The sequence below is a fragment of the Barbus barbus genome (assembly GCF_936440315.1).
Source record: "Barbus barbus genome assembly, chromosome: 15".
NCBI lineage: Eukaryota > Metazoa > Chordata > Actinopteri > Cypriniformes > Cyprinidae > Barbus > Barbus barbus.
The window spans coordinates 18085099-18103202 of record NC_136743.1 but is presented as its reverse complement, the minus strand read 5'-3'; the positions used below and the strand labels follow the sequence as shown (position 1 = coordinate 18103202).

The 18104-nt window shown below is 37.4% G+C and overlaps 1 protein-coding gene across 3 annotated transcripts in view; it reads left to right on the top strand.

Annotated features, from left to right (window-relative positions):
* The window catches only part of map4l (microtubule associated protein 4 like), a 44027-nt gene extending 26888 nt beyond the window's left edge, over nucleotides 1-17139 (top strand). For all 3 annotated transcript variants that reach the window (XM_079434460.1, XM_079434459.1, XM_079434458.1), the window contains 11 exons: nucleotides 1382-1815; nucleotides 2054-2251; nucleotides 3156-3276; nucleotides 3660-3719; nucleotides 4778-5016; nucleotides 7172-7225; nucleotides 9283-9375; nucleotides 11824-11905; nucleotides 12009-12115; nucleotides 13521-13701; nucleotides 14126-17139. In XM_079434460.1, coding sequence (XP_079290586.1) covers nucleotides 1382-1815; nucleotides 2054-2251; nucleotides 3156-3276; nucleotides 3660-3719; nucleotides 4778-5016; nucleotides 7172-7225; nucleotides 9283-9375; nucleotides 11824-11905; nucleotides 12009-12115; nucleotides 13521-13701; nucleotides 14126-14130 — 1574 coding nt within the window. In that variant the 3' untranslated portion in view covers nucleotides 14131-17139. The remainder of the gene's footprint in view (nucleotides 1-1381; nucleotides 1816-2053; nucleotides 2252-3155; nucleotides 3277-3659; nucleotides 3720-4777; nucleotides 5017-7171; nucleotides 7226-9282; nucleotides 9376-11823; nucleotides 11906-12008; nucleotides 12116-13520; nucleotides 13702-14125) is intronic.
* Nucleotides 17140-18104: the final 965 nt, after the last annotated feature.

Below are 18104 nucleotides of genomic sequence, written 5' to 3'. Positions count from 1 at the left end.
TTGCAAATTATATTGTGCATAGCTAATAGAGTGAAATAAAGAGAGAAAGGTTTAGGGTTGTTATTTAGCGTAGATTGAATAATTAACTCTTTAATGTGGATTTAATCTGCTGACATCTTGTCATATATGCATTTTCTACATTTTAAAACAATTTTCAAGATTTGTTTATTAAAAGAGGTTTTACTGCTAGATTTCCTCAACTGCTCCTGCAGATGGTGTGCTGTTTTTATTGTGTATGTGCATATCTGTGTATTAACACACCTGATGAAGACAGATTGCCCGATGCAGAGGTTATACAGTTATGAGATTGATAGAAATATGGATAAGATTTGCTGTGTGTGCCACTGCCCGCCTGCAGGGATACATAAAAATATCAACAGAGTAACCTTTGGATGTCCTTTTGTCATAATTTGCTTTCGCTGTACTGAGATGAGCCCACGTTTCACACGTATACACTTTGGCATATTACCATCCATTTATCCATCTGTAATGTGCAAAGAGCTTCAGAAGAAGAGTTATGGTTTTCATCCAGGGTGTCTGAAGGTACCCTAGGGGGTCTGTGGAGAAGATCAATTGAAAACATATTTAATGTTCTTGACATTGCTAACTGTTTACAAATCTATTCTATCTTTCTAACTAATGATCTTTCAAGCATTAAAAGCAGTTTATTCCTCAATAATGTTATTAAAACGTGTCTGAATATATAGAGCTCTGTTATAGAGGACAAAACAGACCTTAAAATTGTTGTTTTATTTAATTCAAAAGGAAACAGACTTATGTTTGTTCTTCATTTCTATATAACAAAGAAGGTCACAGTATTAAAAATATAGTAAAAATGTACTTTACCAAAATATTGCCAAAATAAAAAAAATCTAATAATAACAATAAACTGGATGCTTTCGACATTATGTTGGCCAGTCACAACTTTCAATGAGTATTTATATGTCTCAGGAACAGTGTGCTCTTTCTTTCTGTCCTTTCTTTTTTCTTTGTTGTTTTTTCTGTCTCTTTCTCCCTCTCACATTGATTTTTCACTTTGTGGGGTGAATGGTGCCAAGTTACATAAGGCATCCAGACTGACAATGTGCTTTTCTGTCTGTCCGCTCAAGGCACTGTCACTTTCTGTGCCCTTTTCCATGACCTCTCATGCCTTTCTACTTTCGTTCTTATTGTCAGAATGTACTGAGACTAAGGCATAAAGTGTAACTTACTGCTAATTTGTGTCTCCAAAACATCTTGGATATTACAACAAGCTACAACCAAAAGCCTTGTGTGAACAAACTGACATTGATCATTATGACAATTATAAAGATAAAGATAATAATGGTAGATACACATTTGCTTGATTAAACTTGAGAATTTCAACTTTGTCTTTTTAAAGTGAAAGAAGATAAGACAGCCAAAGAGAAAATGGAGAAGGTGGAAACCGCTCCGAAGATGGAAAACATCAACATAATTGAGAAGCAAGACAAGCCTGAGAAAATTGAGAAGACTGATCAGCTGAACAAGAAAGATGAGATCACAAAGAAAACAGACAGTGTTGATAAGACTCAGAAGAGTGAGCAAATCATCAAGGATGAGAAGAAAGTTGAGAAAGAGGAAAAACAGGATAATAAAGCTGAGAAGAATGAGAAGGTTGAGAAAGTAGACAAACCTGAGAAGACAAACAAGGAGAAAGAGGAAAAGAAAGACGATGGAGAACAAGTGGACAAGAAAGCCAAAGCCGAGAAGAATGCAATGGCTGCTAAAAGACCTGCTAAGTCTCCAACAGCTAATGGGAGCAAGGAGGTGACCGGCCCAGATAGTAAGGCCAAGGTAAGTCTGAAAAAAGGGACTTCATTAATTTGATATGCTTTTTTTATTTAAACTGCCACATTTGAGAAAAAGAGGCATTTGCTCTCATTTTTCCATCTTTATAAAGAATAAAGATTAGTTAAGCAAACGTATGATTTATGAACAATTTGTACAGCCATTGCTGCTACCTTGATTTTATCATGCTCCCATGTTTGCATCTAGTTTTTCTTTTGTGCTTTTTGCAAATACATGCATATAGCCTTCAGTTGGGTCAACCAAACAAAGCTCAGCAAGACCAAACTCGCTGTCCACTGGAGACAGTGCAGGTGCCACCAAACGCACCTCTCCCACCACCAACTCTACCAATAAAAAAAGCCCTATACCCAAGGCAACAACCCCCTTTGTTGGCACCAAGAAAACCCCCACCACCACATCTACTCTTGAGACTAAGGCCAAGGTGAGTTAATGCCATTTCCCTCATCTGTCGTTTGGCACCCGGCCTACAATCCACAGGGGAGACAATTTGCGACTATCTCTGGTGCTCATCTCGCTTCCCTTAAAACCAGCCCATGGCTTGCCTTCTGTGTCATTGTCAACTCACAATGTTCTATCACCAGCAAAATCTCAAGAGAGATGCAAGTTTTTAGGCTACTGAATAAAATATAAGGAGCAGTTTTGTTTTTCCTCTTAAATATTTAGCAAGGATAGATATCAATTAATTTGACAGGGCTAATTATATGCCTCTTTCTTCAGATCAGGTTGTAAATTACTTTTTCTCCAGCTTTCATGCATGGTGCGTGTAGATTATGAATTCATTCTCACCTTTTTATCTAGTGTCATCTCTTCTCTACTCATTTTCTATATGGGAGATTTTTCATTTAGGGAAATTTTTTGTCCATTAGTTAAGGGAGATTATTATTATTATTATAAAGAGATAATCTAGTAGATTATAATATGCTTTACATTTTAATTTGGGACAAATTATTTATTTTAAATCTTTGACTGCTTGGTAACATGTAGCATTAGAAAATTCAAGGTTTGCCCCTTACAAAAATAAAAAACAAATAAAAAGAAAAATGTAATTAGAATCGCATACAACATCAAAGATCCACACCAATACCCAATATACCACAATCCACTTTAAAGTTAATCAAGGCCAATATCAGATCGTTCATCTGGGTCATGTCATGAAACATTAATTTTTTCAAGATTTGAAAGTAGTCAAACTCTGCCTAAATTGAACAATCACCATCAAACATTACGCCACCCTTATGTATGTAACTCATCTAATCAACCTCTTGACTTCAACTCGTTTTCGTTCATGGTTGTTCAGCATTCTGATGTCTTACTGTTTTCTTCAGTCTTCTGAGACAGCAACACAGCGTCGCCCTCCAGTGCCAAAGGCTAAATCTACATCTGCTATGAATTCTAAAAACGGCACTACTAGCACCCCAACTACCACCTCTGCCAGACGCTCCTCTGGTGAGTTGTTCCACCATACAGAACTTAGTCAGGGTAGATTAATTACATTTTATAATGATGAAAAACAAGTCATAGACTTACAGTCTATATAATTGTATGCATAGTATAAAGATAAATATTTTTCTAATTTTTTTTTTTTTTGAGTCTTTGTTTATTGAAAGATTTTGTAAAGGTTTTTATCAGTCAAACAATTGGCATGTAGCTAAACAACAGTACAATCCAACAGTGCTTTGCACTTCTGTCCCTCACAGCTTCATTTTGATTCTTTTCATTGCACTAAGGTCTGTAGGAGCTCAGGTTAAGCATTCATTGATTTAAAAGCAGGATAATTAGATAATGACATTTAAATTTGCATAATTTAATTTGATTCTGTGTTTTAACAGCTACAAAGACTGAAAACCAAGGAGGAGAGGTGAAAAAGACAAGTGCAAAGACAACACCAGGTGAGAATGAATCAATTTTCTTATCCAGATAAATATTTTACATACAGTTAGAAATAGACATCGTTATAAATTACACACAGTATATTAAATTTACTTCTACCTCCTGGCAATGGTATTTACATACAGTATAATATTATATCAGATTGCTCTGGTTTAATTGCTGAAAATATGAGTTATGGTTCTTGTTTGTCTTCAGTTGCACTTGCTCTAGACTGTGTTACTTGTTTCTTGGCTTATTGTAGCATTGTTGTACATTGTAAAAAAATCTTTATTTCCCAGTGGAATAATAAATTCCTATACATTATAAATTTCAGAAGTTGCTTTATGATAGGTAGGAATATTGGAACTTGTGATTTCCAAAAGTTCTCACCATTTTTATGTGCAATATATGAATCATTATACCATCTAAGGCTATGTGACTGGATGTAATATAAAGTGTGTAAACTGTGTGTTGAAATAACTTTTTTTTCCAATATACCACAAGTCATCAAAATATTAAGACAAACATTTCAATTAGCAGAGACTTGAATAACACCCATTACATGAAATTAAATCAATTTAAATAAACCAACTGTCCAACAGATTCAAGAGTGGAGAGATCTTCTTTCCAGCGCTCAGCAGAGGTGCTTATGTGCAAATAAAGGTGCTTACTTGTCTGTAGCTGTTACTGAATGCTGATTTGATAGAGGCTTTAAGAGCAGGGTGAGAAGTTTACCTCTACTGTTTCCTGAAAACACAGCAGTTCTGACTAGTGCATTTGTTAGTCATCAGATCTGAAGCTGCTGACATAGTCAGGGATAGACTTACTCACAGAGGCCTGTCTGAAAACATCACACTGATAGAACCTTCAACTCCTCTTTACATCTCTGTGTACACAACGGCCGAAAACCTTGTCACTTAGATGAGGGCTTGGCACTTTTCTGGTGGCTTAGAGAGAAGAAACATTCATGAGGTCAATGACAACAAGATTTATCTGTCTGTGACCTCTCATGCATACTGTATTAAACCTCCTGGATTGTGCTGTTTGCTGCTACAGTGACTTGCGTTTTGTTTTGCAGTTAAAACAACTCGCACACCACCTTCTGCCACCAGCACAGCAGCCACCAATGGGACCCCTCGTCCCTCCCGCATCACCAAACCCCCTGTACCCAAGCAGACCCCCCTAGAGAAGAAGCCTCCTGTACCTCGAGCCCCCCGAAACGTCCGGCCCACCAACGCACCACTTCCGGATCTAAAAAACGTGCGCTCCAAGATCGGTTCCACCGATAACATGAAGTACCAGCCTGGAGGAGGCAAGGTGAGTGGACTAGTCAAAAGAAAACCAGAAGAATTTGCATGTGCGCAAGGAATTAAATAATATGGTCTTTACAGTAGAGCCCTGCACGGGCCTCAAATTTAGGCCCTAGCCTGGCCCTGGCCCTAGACGCTCAGGACCTAGCCCGGCCCACATCCAACAGCTTATCAGAATAACCTGCCCAAGTCCGACCCGAGCCCGTCTTTTTTTTTCCCCCTTCTCCTAAAACAGTTTATACTACTGTTTCGGCTATTAAAATAGTTCAGTTTTGTGTGTAATTTGTTTCTTTATTAAGTTAATTTAGAAAAACGTTTGGAGCATTTTTGTTCGTTAAATAGCCTATAAGTTTTCGTTTTTTTAAAGTAACGACCAAGCGACCAGCTGCATGAGCTGGTCATAGCCTATGTTTGATCAATTTAGTCTTGTCATATCATCACGACTTGCCTAAAATAAAATCTATAGCTATACTAAAACAGTTCAAGCATATAACAATGTTTAAATGTTAAACCTGTGCAATAATAATAATATGCGCTAGCCTATATCTAAGTTTGTGCGGAGAGTGGAAGCTAAAGCGCGCTCTGCAGGACATGGACGCACCAGCAAACACTTTTTTCAGTGGAAGCAAATTAAAATAGCCTACGCCGTCATTTTTATTTTATTTTTATTTTTGATAAAGGTAAGAGTAATACATCATTCGGACCTGTAAAGGGTCTACTTGTAGTTGTGTGCACTCACAATACCAACAAAAGGTAGTTCTTTTATAAAACAAAGAAAACAAACATGATTCTGCCGTCTTGAACAGGAGCGCTTCATAAAATGAACCGAAGCTGAGCGAATACATGCCTCACAGACATGATAAATATATCTATAGAAAGCTTTAAATGATCACTTAACGAAATAAAAAAATTTAAAACAAAAACTTTTATTATAATTTTAAACATAATCAATAAAGATGCATTTATCTCTAAAGGTGCGTCTAATGAGGAGACGGCGAGTCAGGATCAGCAACTTCATCCTTGCGACACGGACTCAGAAAACATTAGTTTATTAGTAAATAATTAAAATATCTCCTTGCTATTTCCCGCAGACACATTCATGGTTATGTTTGCTGGGGTTTTTCAGCAAGCTTTAGCCTATTGCGTGCATTTGAACACAGAACTATTCAGCTGCGCTGAAGTCACTTGCGCACGCTGCTGCTGCTGCTAAACACCATCGAGCTGCTCTCAGTCGCGGCACAGTCTCGTGTTGTTTCCACCAGCGCGGCAATTTTTTTTCATCACTAAACGATAGATGTCTACAATATAAAAATAAGGAGAAAGCCAAAACAGGCCCGAGGTCCGGCCCGCATCTGAACTATGACGTGGAAATTGGCCCGAAGCCCGGCCCTAGAGGCGTAAAAAAGTCGGGCCCCATCGGGCCCGGGCCGAAATGCAGGGCTCTACTTTAGAAATACACATAGATACTGCACTCAACCTAATTTCTTTACAGACTTAGATTCCATTTGATGCATTATTTGGCAACACATGATAATAAGCTCATGTTCTGCACTACTGCTGCTGTTAAACACATTATGAAACTTAAAATTTTGTTATAGTTGCTTCTCATACGTACGTCTCATGTTCAATGCTGGTCGATGTAAATGTCATTATTCATTTGATTGATCCTGAACTTTTAGATACTGTCAGTTTTGACTGAGCTCATGGATGCACAGCTTTCAACGGTGTTCTGTGATTGACATCCACCTGCCAGTGGAAAACAAAGCTCCCACTTTTATTATTGAATCTGTAGAATTGATTTGTCTGTCTTCCATAGCCGTCTCACTGCCACCTATCCTTCCCCATCTCTTTAAAATAAAAAATACCTTGTATAACATTCCCCGAAGGGTTTTCACTTTTCAGGGACGATCTAGAGAACCCAATGTATTAGGACTGGCTGTTTCCATATTTACACCATCTGTAATACAGATGGTGACTGTCAACTAAAGGCACACAAACTGATTTTTTCAGAGAGCTGATTCTTTCAAATTCCAAAGTAACCTTATCTTACTGAATCACTTATTGTGGTACATCCTATACTTCCCTCTATGAGACCTTCGACCCTGCGTTTTCTGTACCTCCTCCCTGCACTGCACTGACTAAAGGGGTGCTTGTCTCCTCAGGTCTCTGCAGCCCAGGGCAAGACCGATGCTCTGCCAAAGACCAGCCAGGGCAAAGTGAGTCTCTCCCAATGACATCTCCCTGACTCACTGCCTCAATATCACTCTCTCTCCTGCTCTTATTCTTGCTGTCTTTCCAAAGATCATCAGATCTTGTAGAAACCAGTTTATGCAACCCACATTTTTACAAGTGTACACAGACTCTCAAAACTCCTAATAGCAGAGAATCTGTGTACTAAAATTAGGTTACAGTGGTTTTCTGAATTATGAGGAAACATGCAGGCACGTTGTTGTTGTATATAAACATGTCCACATACATGTGTTAGAGAATGTTTTTAGAGCAATGCAGCCTGGTTTGTGTATGTCTTCTGTGGATTTTCACACCACACGATTCTGTCTCTCAGTAGTTCACCCATGGTCATTGTGCCACTCTTTGTGGAATAGTCGTAGAGTCTGGTTTACAATTGTTACCAGATAATTGTCATAGTGTTTTTGTTCTTAAATTCTGCACTAACCACATCCACCTAAAAATAGCATAACTGCATGTTGTACAGACTCAGCAATAGTTTCTCTGTGGTGCAATTAATTTATTAGCTTACAATGGATTGTCATACTTGCACTCTTGCTTTTGCTTTTAAGGAAAAAATGCTTTCCCACTGCGCATATAATATGTGCTATATATATCACCTTTCTTGCATCTTTCCACACAGGAGACTGTGGCTATTCTTGGGGAACTTAATATAGCATGAAATGAAAAACTGAACTATAGATTTATTTTCAAAATATTTATAGACATAATAAAGACAAAATGTCTCCACTATACTATACTATACTATACTATACTATACTATACTATACTATACTATACTATACTATACTATATCAGTGGTTCTCAACCAGAGGGCCTCAGAAAACGTCCAAAGGGGCTTCAGGTAAAGTTAAAATTTGTCAATTATTTATAAAATGATACATATAAACTCAAGATTTTAACTGGAATTGTATTTCTTCTTTCCATCAGCAACTATTATCTTTTTTGAATAACACAAAGTTCTTGAAACTTCTGTAATCACAAAATTAATTGTGGTTAATTAATTTATTTACCTGTATCAATACTAATATCGATTATAATGTATTATAGTTATAGATCTGTTGTTATTGTATTATACAGAATATGAGCCTTTGAATATTGTATTAGATAACATAGCCTTTGAGTCAAAAGGTTGAGAATCTCTATTATATTGTCTTGCATAATATCCATTACTGGCATATGGTTTTCATTGCATTTAAAATTTTCACTCCCAAGATCACCTACAGCCTCCTGCTGTTTCACAAAGTCAGATGTGTGTTTTGAGAAATTGTTCCTCTGTATATCTGCTACTTTATTATGTATGCAGTTCCATGGATATTGTTTAACAGTGCTTTGCATGTAAATAACTAAGTAGACTTTAGTGCTACTGGTGTTTCTTTGCTGCTCAAAGAATCATCATGGTCATGTTTTTGTTTTCAGGAAATTCATCAGTTTTCGGCACGGCCTCAAGCTATGTGGTATTGCAGTTATCTCCAAATTACATTTGCTTTTCCTGGAGTGGTCTGTCACTGCAGGTCAAATGAAACAGAGTTAAACTGTAGCCCCTCAAGCGTTTAAACATTATCTGAGATTAACGCAATAAAGTGAGCTTTAGGCTGTGAAAAACACACTGAATCAGACAGAGTGTTCCTGGTCTGCTGTTACTCTGTCCAAACAAATATGTGAGTCACACAAATAAATCCTGCACCAAACAGCACAACTTACAATGAACATTTGAATCTAATATGGCTGCCACATAAAATGTTCGGGAATTAACTTACTTCTTCAAACACGAGCGAAAATAACTGTTTGCTGCAAATAAATGAGTATCTTGATCATTCAACACTACTTGACATGAACATGATGATTTTGTATCTCCAGTGGCATCGTGCTACTCTTTACTTTTAATTTACAGTAGTACATTGTTTAACACACTCATAGGCTTTGTAGCATTTGTGTCTGTTTTTTTTTTTTTTTTTTTTTTTGCATGTGTAATAGCAGAAAAACCTTTGACAATGTGTCCTTTGTGCTGTTGTGCTGTGTTTAGGTTCAGATAGTCCACAAAAAGCTAGATTTCAGCCATGTCACCTCCCGATGTGGCTCCAAGGACAATATCAAGCATGTTCCTGGTGGAGGAAATGTAAGTATACAGTTTCATATTGGCTTAACAACTCTCTTATATAAATGTGTTAAAGGGTTAGTTCACCCAAAAATGAAAATTCTGTCATTAATTGCCAGTGTTGGGGGTAACGCATTACAAGTAACGCGAGTTACTGTTGTGCGGCATTGTTTTTTTATTGCTGAAGAGTGTTGAACCTTCTTCTCCTGCATTCTACTTTACAGACTTGAATTTACTTTTCCTTCAGCCTGAGGTTTATTCATTACACTTTTTGGTGTGAAAGGGCTTTTACATTTGCTATAATTAGAGCTTCTTGTATTAAAAACATTCAAGCCCTATTAACATTTAAAAGGTAACGCAAAAGTAACGTAATGCATTACTTTCCATAAAAAGTAGCTAAGTAACGTAATTAGTTACTTTTTAGGGAGTAACGCAATATTGTAATGCATTACTTTTAAAAGAAACTTTCCCCAACACTGTTAATTACTCACCCTCATGTTGTTCCAAACCCTCAAGATCTTTGTTCATCTTTGGAACACAAATATTTTTGATGAAACCCTCCATAGACAGCAATGCATCTACCACGTTCAAGGCCCAGAAGGGTCATAAGGACATTGTTAAAATAGTCCATGTGACATCAGTGGTTCATCTGCAATTTTATGAAGCTACGAGAATACTTTTTGTGCACAAAGAAATAAAAAATGATGACTTTTCAACAACTATTCAACAATTTCTTCTCTTTCGTGTCAGTCTTTGGCGCACATTTATGAGAGTACCACAACGCATTTGTGTAATGCTGCTGATGCAAGATTTCGACAAAAAGGATGACTTGCAGTTTTTGTCCAGCTTTGCTTATTCGAACCAGAATATACAGACAATGAACTAAAAGAGATGAACGTTCTACATCAGAACGCCGACTCCTTTGTCAGCAGCATCGCATGCATGCGTTTTGTTACTCTCGTGAATGCGCGTCATAGACTAATGTAAGGCTCCACGCATCCGGCCCAAGGAAGGTCTCCGGTGGTGGATGAAGGTTTCCTGCGTGCTCGGTCTTTCCAGTGTGCACAGTTCTTCAATTTTAATTAAACTTTAATCTGACTCCATTTTATCATTTAATCTGACTCCATTTCTTTATGACCTCGTATTTAACTTGAAATACAAATTGATTGCTTGTCCGTTTCTAATTTATTATTCTGATATTTGATTATTCTAGTTAACTCTTGACTTTATATTTACTCGTTCATTCGGTTGCTCATGTCTTTAACAAGGATGCAACGTAATCTACTAGAGTCAATAATTACAGAGTAAAACAGAATAAGGTCAAATGTAACAATTTATTATCAGTCAGGTAAATACTGTATGTATTATTTCAATTCCACAGCAATTCAAAGAGATCAAATCATATCAATACAAAACATCGAATTCTCAGAGATAAATCTATGAGTAAAGAATGCATACCTGACTTTATAGAAATACATAGTGTGAGCATTGAGACCCACCCTACGGGCGTCTGGTTACAGAAATCGCCCGATCCTTTTGCCACATTCTCTTTAAGTACTTCAGACCAGAATAAACATCCCCCAAACTCGAGACAGGAACTAACAATTTGGATTTGCTTTGATCAAGCCAAGTTGGCACCTTTAGGGACAGAAGGTAATTTGCATGAAAACCATTAGGTGCGGTCCGCCCTCTACAGTATGCAAAATGTCTCTGAACTCTTAGGATTTGTATTACCTTTTAGTTTACTTCTTATAAGAATGAGACCATTGTACCAGTCGCTCTGAGACAATTCAAATGATACCAAACATGACTGTAAATAACACTTGCATTAATGTAGAACATTAAATTGCTATTGGCCATTCTGAGTGAGCTGAGTGAAAGGAGAGATGGGTGAGGGGAGAAGTGGATGAAAAGGAACTGATGCATATGTGAGAGAGGCATTTTCTTGTATTCTCTCTCAGTGGGATGTGGAGACAGATGTCTGTATGTTAATGTACTGTGTGTGTGTTATCCATCTCGGGAGTCCAAAGTGTCTGAGTTTCTGTAATTCTTACACTAACATAGAAGATACATATTTGTTTTCTTTGTGCACAGAAAGTATTCTCGTAGCTTTATAAAATTACTGTTAAACAACTGATGTCACATGGACCATTTTAACTACGTCTTCACTACCTTTCTGGGCCTTGAACGTGGTAGTAGGTTCAGAGGAGCTCTCAGATTTCATCAAAAATATCTCAATTTGTGTTCTGAAGATGAATGAAGGTCTTACGGGTCTGGAACGACATGAGGGTGAACAATGAATGACAGAATTTTCATATTTGGGTGTACTAACCCTTTCATCATATGACACTTAGAACAGCAATTAGTTACATATACAGTATGTGTCTTAAAGGTTCTTTTCTCTTAGGACATCCATTATCAAAAACAAATGACACTTTAGTCTAACATCTCTTTATTCCTGGTGTGCAGGTTCAGATTTTAAATAAAAAGGTTGACTTGAGCAAAGTGACCTCTAAATGTGGATCCAAGGACAACATAAAGCACAAGCCAGGTAGGCGTTGGATCAATTTTAATATTGCCTGTTACTCTAAATGCAGTCTCATTGTGAGCGCATGCGATAAATAGCCATGTGAATGACGATTGATCTCTCTCAGGTGGTGGTGATGTGAAGATTGAATCACAGAAGGTTAATGTCAAGGCCAAGGCCAAAGTGGGATCAATGGACAATGTAGGCCAGGAACCAGGAGATGGCAATGGAAAGGTAGTATAGCTTAAGAGGATATTGCATATTAGGAATGTGTCTCTTTCATTATTGATATTACATTTTCCTGAAGGTCTTTCAGAAGCAAGCATGTAGTTTGTAAGATTCAACCCCCTCAGAGTATGGAAATATGCTTAGGTTTTTATGACAAGCTCCAGTTTGTGTGTTTGTTAGTGGTTTTGAGTATTATACGTTTTTTTTAGAATGACATTTGATATTTGCTAGTGGATGGATGTTCTGTGAGAGCACTACATCTACCTGAACAGCTGAGAAAAATGCATGCAAATATGCTAGAAAGTTTGAAATACAGTAGTTCCTGTAGTATTATTTAAGAAGAAACTTTTGATTAATTTTAAAAGGATACATTTGAGAAGTTGTAGTTTTAATATAGATTGCATAGATATAAATAGTACAAATTCTGCAATTTATAAGGCACAAAATATGTACAATAAATAAATTACTGAATAAATGAATACTTACATTAGATTGATCAAAAATGACAGTAAATACATTATAATGTTACAAAAGATTTGTTTCAAATAAATCCTGTTCTTTTTAAGTTTCTATTCACCAAAATGCTGATTTCTGAAAAAATCAAAACCATAGTTTCCACATAAATATTAAGTGTATGTTGTTTTTAACATTGAAGAAATGTTTCTTGAGCACCAAATCAGCATATTAGAATTTTTCTGAACTATCATGTGACACTGAGGACTTGAGCAATGACTGCTAAAAAATCTTACTTGCCATCACAATATATTAGAATATATTAAAATAAAATTGTCATAATATTTCACAATATTACCATTTTACTATGTTTTTGATAAAATAAATTCAGCCTTGGTGAGCATAAGAGACTTTTTTTCAAAAACATTAAAATCATACCAACCCCTAACTTTAGAGCGAGAATGTACTTGTATAATAAATCTTATGTACTTGTACAATTCAAAAAGTATAGAAAGTATTCATGTCAATTTTTGGGTTACTCCACCCCAAAATGAAAGTTTTGTCATTAATCACTTACCCCCATGTCGTTCCAAACCCGTAAAAGCTTCGTTCATCTTCGGAACACAATTTAAGATATTTTGGATGAAAACCGGGAGGCTTGTGACTGTCCCACTGACTGCCACAGAATTAACAGTGTCAAGGCCCAGAAAACTAGGAAAGACATCGTCCAATAGTCCGTCTTAAATTGTGTTCCGAAGACAAACAAAGAATGACTTGGGGGTAAGTGATTAATGACAACTTTCATTTTGGGTGGAGTAACCCTTTAACTCTAGGAATAACACAATGGTTTTTGTTTTCCATATACAGTATTTTCCACACAAACACACACACACATAAATGCGTGTTTGTCTCCGGTAACCATATTTTTTAACGAATTGCTTTTGCATTGTGTTTCCAGGCTGAGGGGGTTCAGCAGAAATCTGAGGGAAGCCCATCTCCCTCTGCTGTCTCTCCACCTGTGCAGGCAGGCAATGGGGCAAAGGAGAACGGGCTGAAAGAGAACTCTCCTGCTCCCGTACCTTCTTTGGGAGAGGGGCCCCGGGACTCCCAGGGCTTGGATAAGCGCATCCCTGGGACAAGTGTGTGCAAACTAGGCATATTCAGCACTTATATATGACTCCTTGAACCTGAAGAGATATAATATATTGTGTATATTAGCATTCAAGAACTTGAGTCAGAATTGAGTCATAAAATAACTGAATAAACTAAATTCAAATTTCAAACATATCTATTTACCATTCTGTCATTCTCTCTGACTATAAGGGCTATTAACTAAAAAGACCTTGTGCTGTTTTTAAAACTTTCAAACAAGGCTTTAAATTCTACATCCTGTTTGCTACCCCAGTTCAAATTCAAGAACTAAATACTGAACAAACCTGATTTATATTGGAAACAGATAGGTTCACTCTTTTTTTGAAATGTCATTAATATTTTGAATGGCAATGTGCAATATCTAGCTATTTATGTTGTTTCCTAACAGCTTTTCCATTTCTTTGCCACCAGATTGAGTCCTACAAGCTAAACTTCCGCGAGAATGCACGAGCTCGCGCGGACCACGGCGCTAAAATCATCTCCTGGTCCTCCCTGAGTGGCAGCCACCCCCACCCACATCGCAGCACCTCTTTCAGTGTTTCTCTGGGGTCCGCCATGTCCTCACACTCAACCCAGCTTGTCCCATTCACTCGGCTATGAGATGGGTGCAAACCAGTACACTAGCAGGAGAAGGACTCTGATTTCAGCACAGCCTGTCCCTTTAAAACCTATGTTCTCATTAGCTTCTTCTCTTGTTTACAGTTTTCTTAGTTTTTTTCTTGGTTGGGAGAGCACCTGTGAGATGTTTTGGTCAAGACCCAGGCTCTGGCTTAATTTACAGCGCTTCTTTTCAAATGCAGGGTTTGTTTTGAGGCTAGATTTGGGTTGAAGTCTCCAGATGGTTGGAGATGGAGTTATGGATGCTCCAGCCGCGTAGCTCTTATTGCCATCTTTGTTAAAACCACAGCATTTTGCCCATCAACACCAGAGTTTTCTTCTAAACTTCCTTTGAGCCTGTTTTATCCTTTACACAGACCTAAATTTAGAGGTAGCACCCTCTTTTCTGTCTGTATCTGGCAGTAGATGTTCTCCAAAGGGAACCCCAGAACTCACTTGAGATGTAGCTTATTACATCATATTATGGCAGTTATGCTCCCTGTATTGTTAGTATATGGGGCTGTCTTAATCCCAGTCAAAAGGGACGAATCAGCCACCATTCATCCATCTGCTCCCTTTGCTCCACTGACCCTGTCCACCTAACATGAATTATAAACCCTGTTCTCCCTCAGTATTTAAATGAGCACTTAATCATTTGAAACGCATAGGTTGTTCAAACAATAGCATATTTACATCTTCAGTGAGTTTGCTGTATCGTGTTTGCGTAAATTCCTGTAACGATGAGCTGTATCGTTATGATGTCTAACCATCTGATTACATTTTCCACTTTCCATTTCTCTCAAAGCATTTTGTGAAGTAATAGGACGACACAAAAACACGACACACATAAACTACAGCATGATACAGGAAGAGAAAAAAGGAAATGGCACGCAAACTAAACAGACACGATGGGAAGAAATATAGATGGATAAAGAAAGATGTCAGAAAGTTCAAATGGAAATGTGTTTACACTCCGTGTGCAGGTCATGATTATTTGCTCAAAGGTCCAGATCATCCCAACTTTCAATTGAGTATTTTACCTCTAAATCCAAGAAGTAAATAACATTTGCACTGAACATATGAACTGGCATGTGCGAGGGCCCATTACATTAACAGTAAATGCATCCTAATGAAGCATTGCAATACAGTCCCTTTCCCTATTATTTATTCAGTGGCAATTGATAAATTGTTGTCTAGAAATTACTATTTAATCAAACATAGTAGTAAATGCTATTTGGTTTTCTTACCAAGTGATGATTCACAAAGTAACTCTCCAAACCTACTATTGTAGGGCTGCTTTTTTAAACTCTTGACTAGTGACACTGTTTAACAGTGAATTTGTGGGCACTTTATTGGTAGTAATATTATTCTTGATATATTTAGCTGCAAAAGGCCTGCAGAAAAATAAACAATTTGCTGTCGTTGGTTAAAAGGTTATGTTTGTATACAGGGTTTGATTCACTACATGTTGTGAAATAATAAAAAAAAAAAATCCCCTGGTATTTTACTGTAGCATCATGGTAGATCACTGATGGTGGTAATGTTGTAACATCGGAGAAAATCCCACATAAAGCTGAACAACAGAGACCAGGAAGTAATAAATTATGCAAATATCCTATTAAATAATTAGCTGATGAGCAACTGAAATGCACTTTATGATGGATGTTTTATACTACAACGAGAGCGATAAGATTGATTGAGCACATTTTCCTACATTTTATCCCCTCAAAAAGTCCCGGTTTCTCAAAAATGCAAAACATGTACCTGTATCTCACAGAGCTGTCTGTAAATACAATTTGTACGAGTGTGAGAAAGTGTGTTTAGTGTAGAGCAGCTGCGCTTGGCCAAACTGTCCTGTCTGTAGTTCCTTTTGTGATTAGTGTGTACTGTTCAGGGGCTATGCCAGTAAACTTCAGTGTTGTACTCTTGATACAGTGATCTTAACATTTCATGCCTTCAGACAGCTCTATTTTGTCATTTCTATCATTTCCAACACTCACAGTGTTAGTACACTTCTTACATCCCCGCACCACTCCGCTCAATGCAGTTTTGTAAATACACGTTTCACACTTTATACCCCGCAGGGGGAAAACACTTCTTGATTGGGTTGTATAGAGAAGCAAAGTGAAGATTTTGCATCTATGAATATTTCTCCAGACAGTATTTTATTCTTTGAGTCTGCCTTTTTTTTTTAAAAAGGGCTGGCAAACAAGAATGTTTTTAAAATGTATTGTATTCAGAAAGAAAATAATATATATTATGTGTTCTCTTTGTCATCACAGGTCACATACTAAATACATTGTACTCAATAGGAGGAGGAGTGTGATTGATTTTGCCTAAGGATGGAAAAACTCAAAGGACTCTGAGGATGTCCTTCAGTATAAAAAAGGCACAGCATTCTGGTAATGACTTGAGTAGCCTGACACAGGATGCAGAAAGTGGGTCGAGAGTTTAGAGGTAATCAGTAACCACAGGAACAATGATTCCTCCCACAAACTGCACCTGACACATAGACCTTGAATGTTGTTTGGATATCCATGCTGCACATCTGTATGAGACTAACTGTAACTGGTATACTAATTGGCATGTTTAAAAGTAGCTAGAGTACTGGAATTAGGCAGCAAAAGAGCCCCCTAGTGTGTCTGTTAGGACTCACAATGTGTGTACTACCCATAGAACACACCAAAAGAGCATGCTGACAACAATGGACTACAGACATCAGTCCTAAATTGGATTTAATGTCTCCCCCCTGATTTAAGATGTATTTTTTGGTATGAAAGAGGTCATTGTGATTAATTGTTAACTAGTCATGTGGATATTTAATCATGAATAAATAAAAAAAGAAACAAGCAAAACGGGCCAAATGTTTTTTGGTTTGTTTTTCCACAGCACTGCATGTCATCTGCAAGGAGGCATACAGTATTCATCATTGCTGAAACAGACACTATTTTAGAAATAAATCGTTTTAGGCTACTCTATGCAGTAGTTTAACAATAATGATGTTGTACTGCACAATAAAAGATGGAAAAGTTGTAGCAGTACTGTATTACTGTAGTCCCTTAAGTTAAAACTTGTAATTGACACTGTATGACTGGGTTTCGGTGCACTTTAGGATTGTAGGCTGCACAGCTCAGCATTACTTTGGTTTATGCGGAAATTCGCGCTCACTCAATTAAAAAATTAATGGTTGTCATCAGAATTAGAATGTTTAAGACTTAGGAGTGGACACGACATGTTGCTGGAGCAGGCAGAAATGGTCAGAAATTCAGGAGCGGGATTTTGGCCGGACGCATTTTTGGAGGTCCGTGAAAAAGAGGACGAATGGTCACCCTAGTTTACTGGTAGAAATTCACTGGTAAGAGTATTCGGTGTGTCAGCTCGGTTCTAACGTGGTCAATGTTAGCTCGCCACAAAATACTCTAAAAATTGCTGATTTTGTCACAGATAAAGATAAAGGGATACACTGTCTTCTTCAGTGTATCCCTTTATGAAATGTATTAATTCATAAATTGAATGAAAGCGAGGACGAACTTTTCCGTAAATCTTGATCTAGCCTCAGTAGGCTACTTCGGATGTAACAGAAAGAGATACAATTGCAATAGGCTTTACACAGTCACTTGAGAAGCTGCTGAGCTCCGCTGTCTCTGCTATAATTGCAGTGACTGGGCGTGAAGACAGGCTACATGTGAAGACAGCCTTGTCGACAAACTTCAAGATTTTAGGTCACAGCAAAGTAAGGATATATTTTAAACATAATATTTTTGGAGAGAGGATGGAAAGAGCAAATGACAGT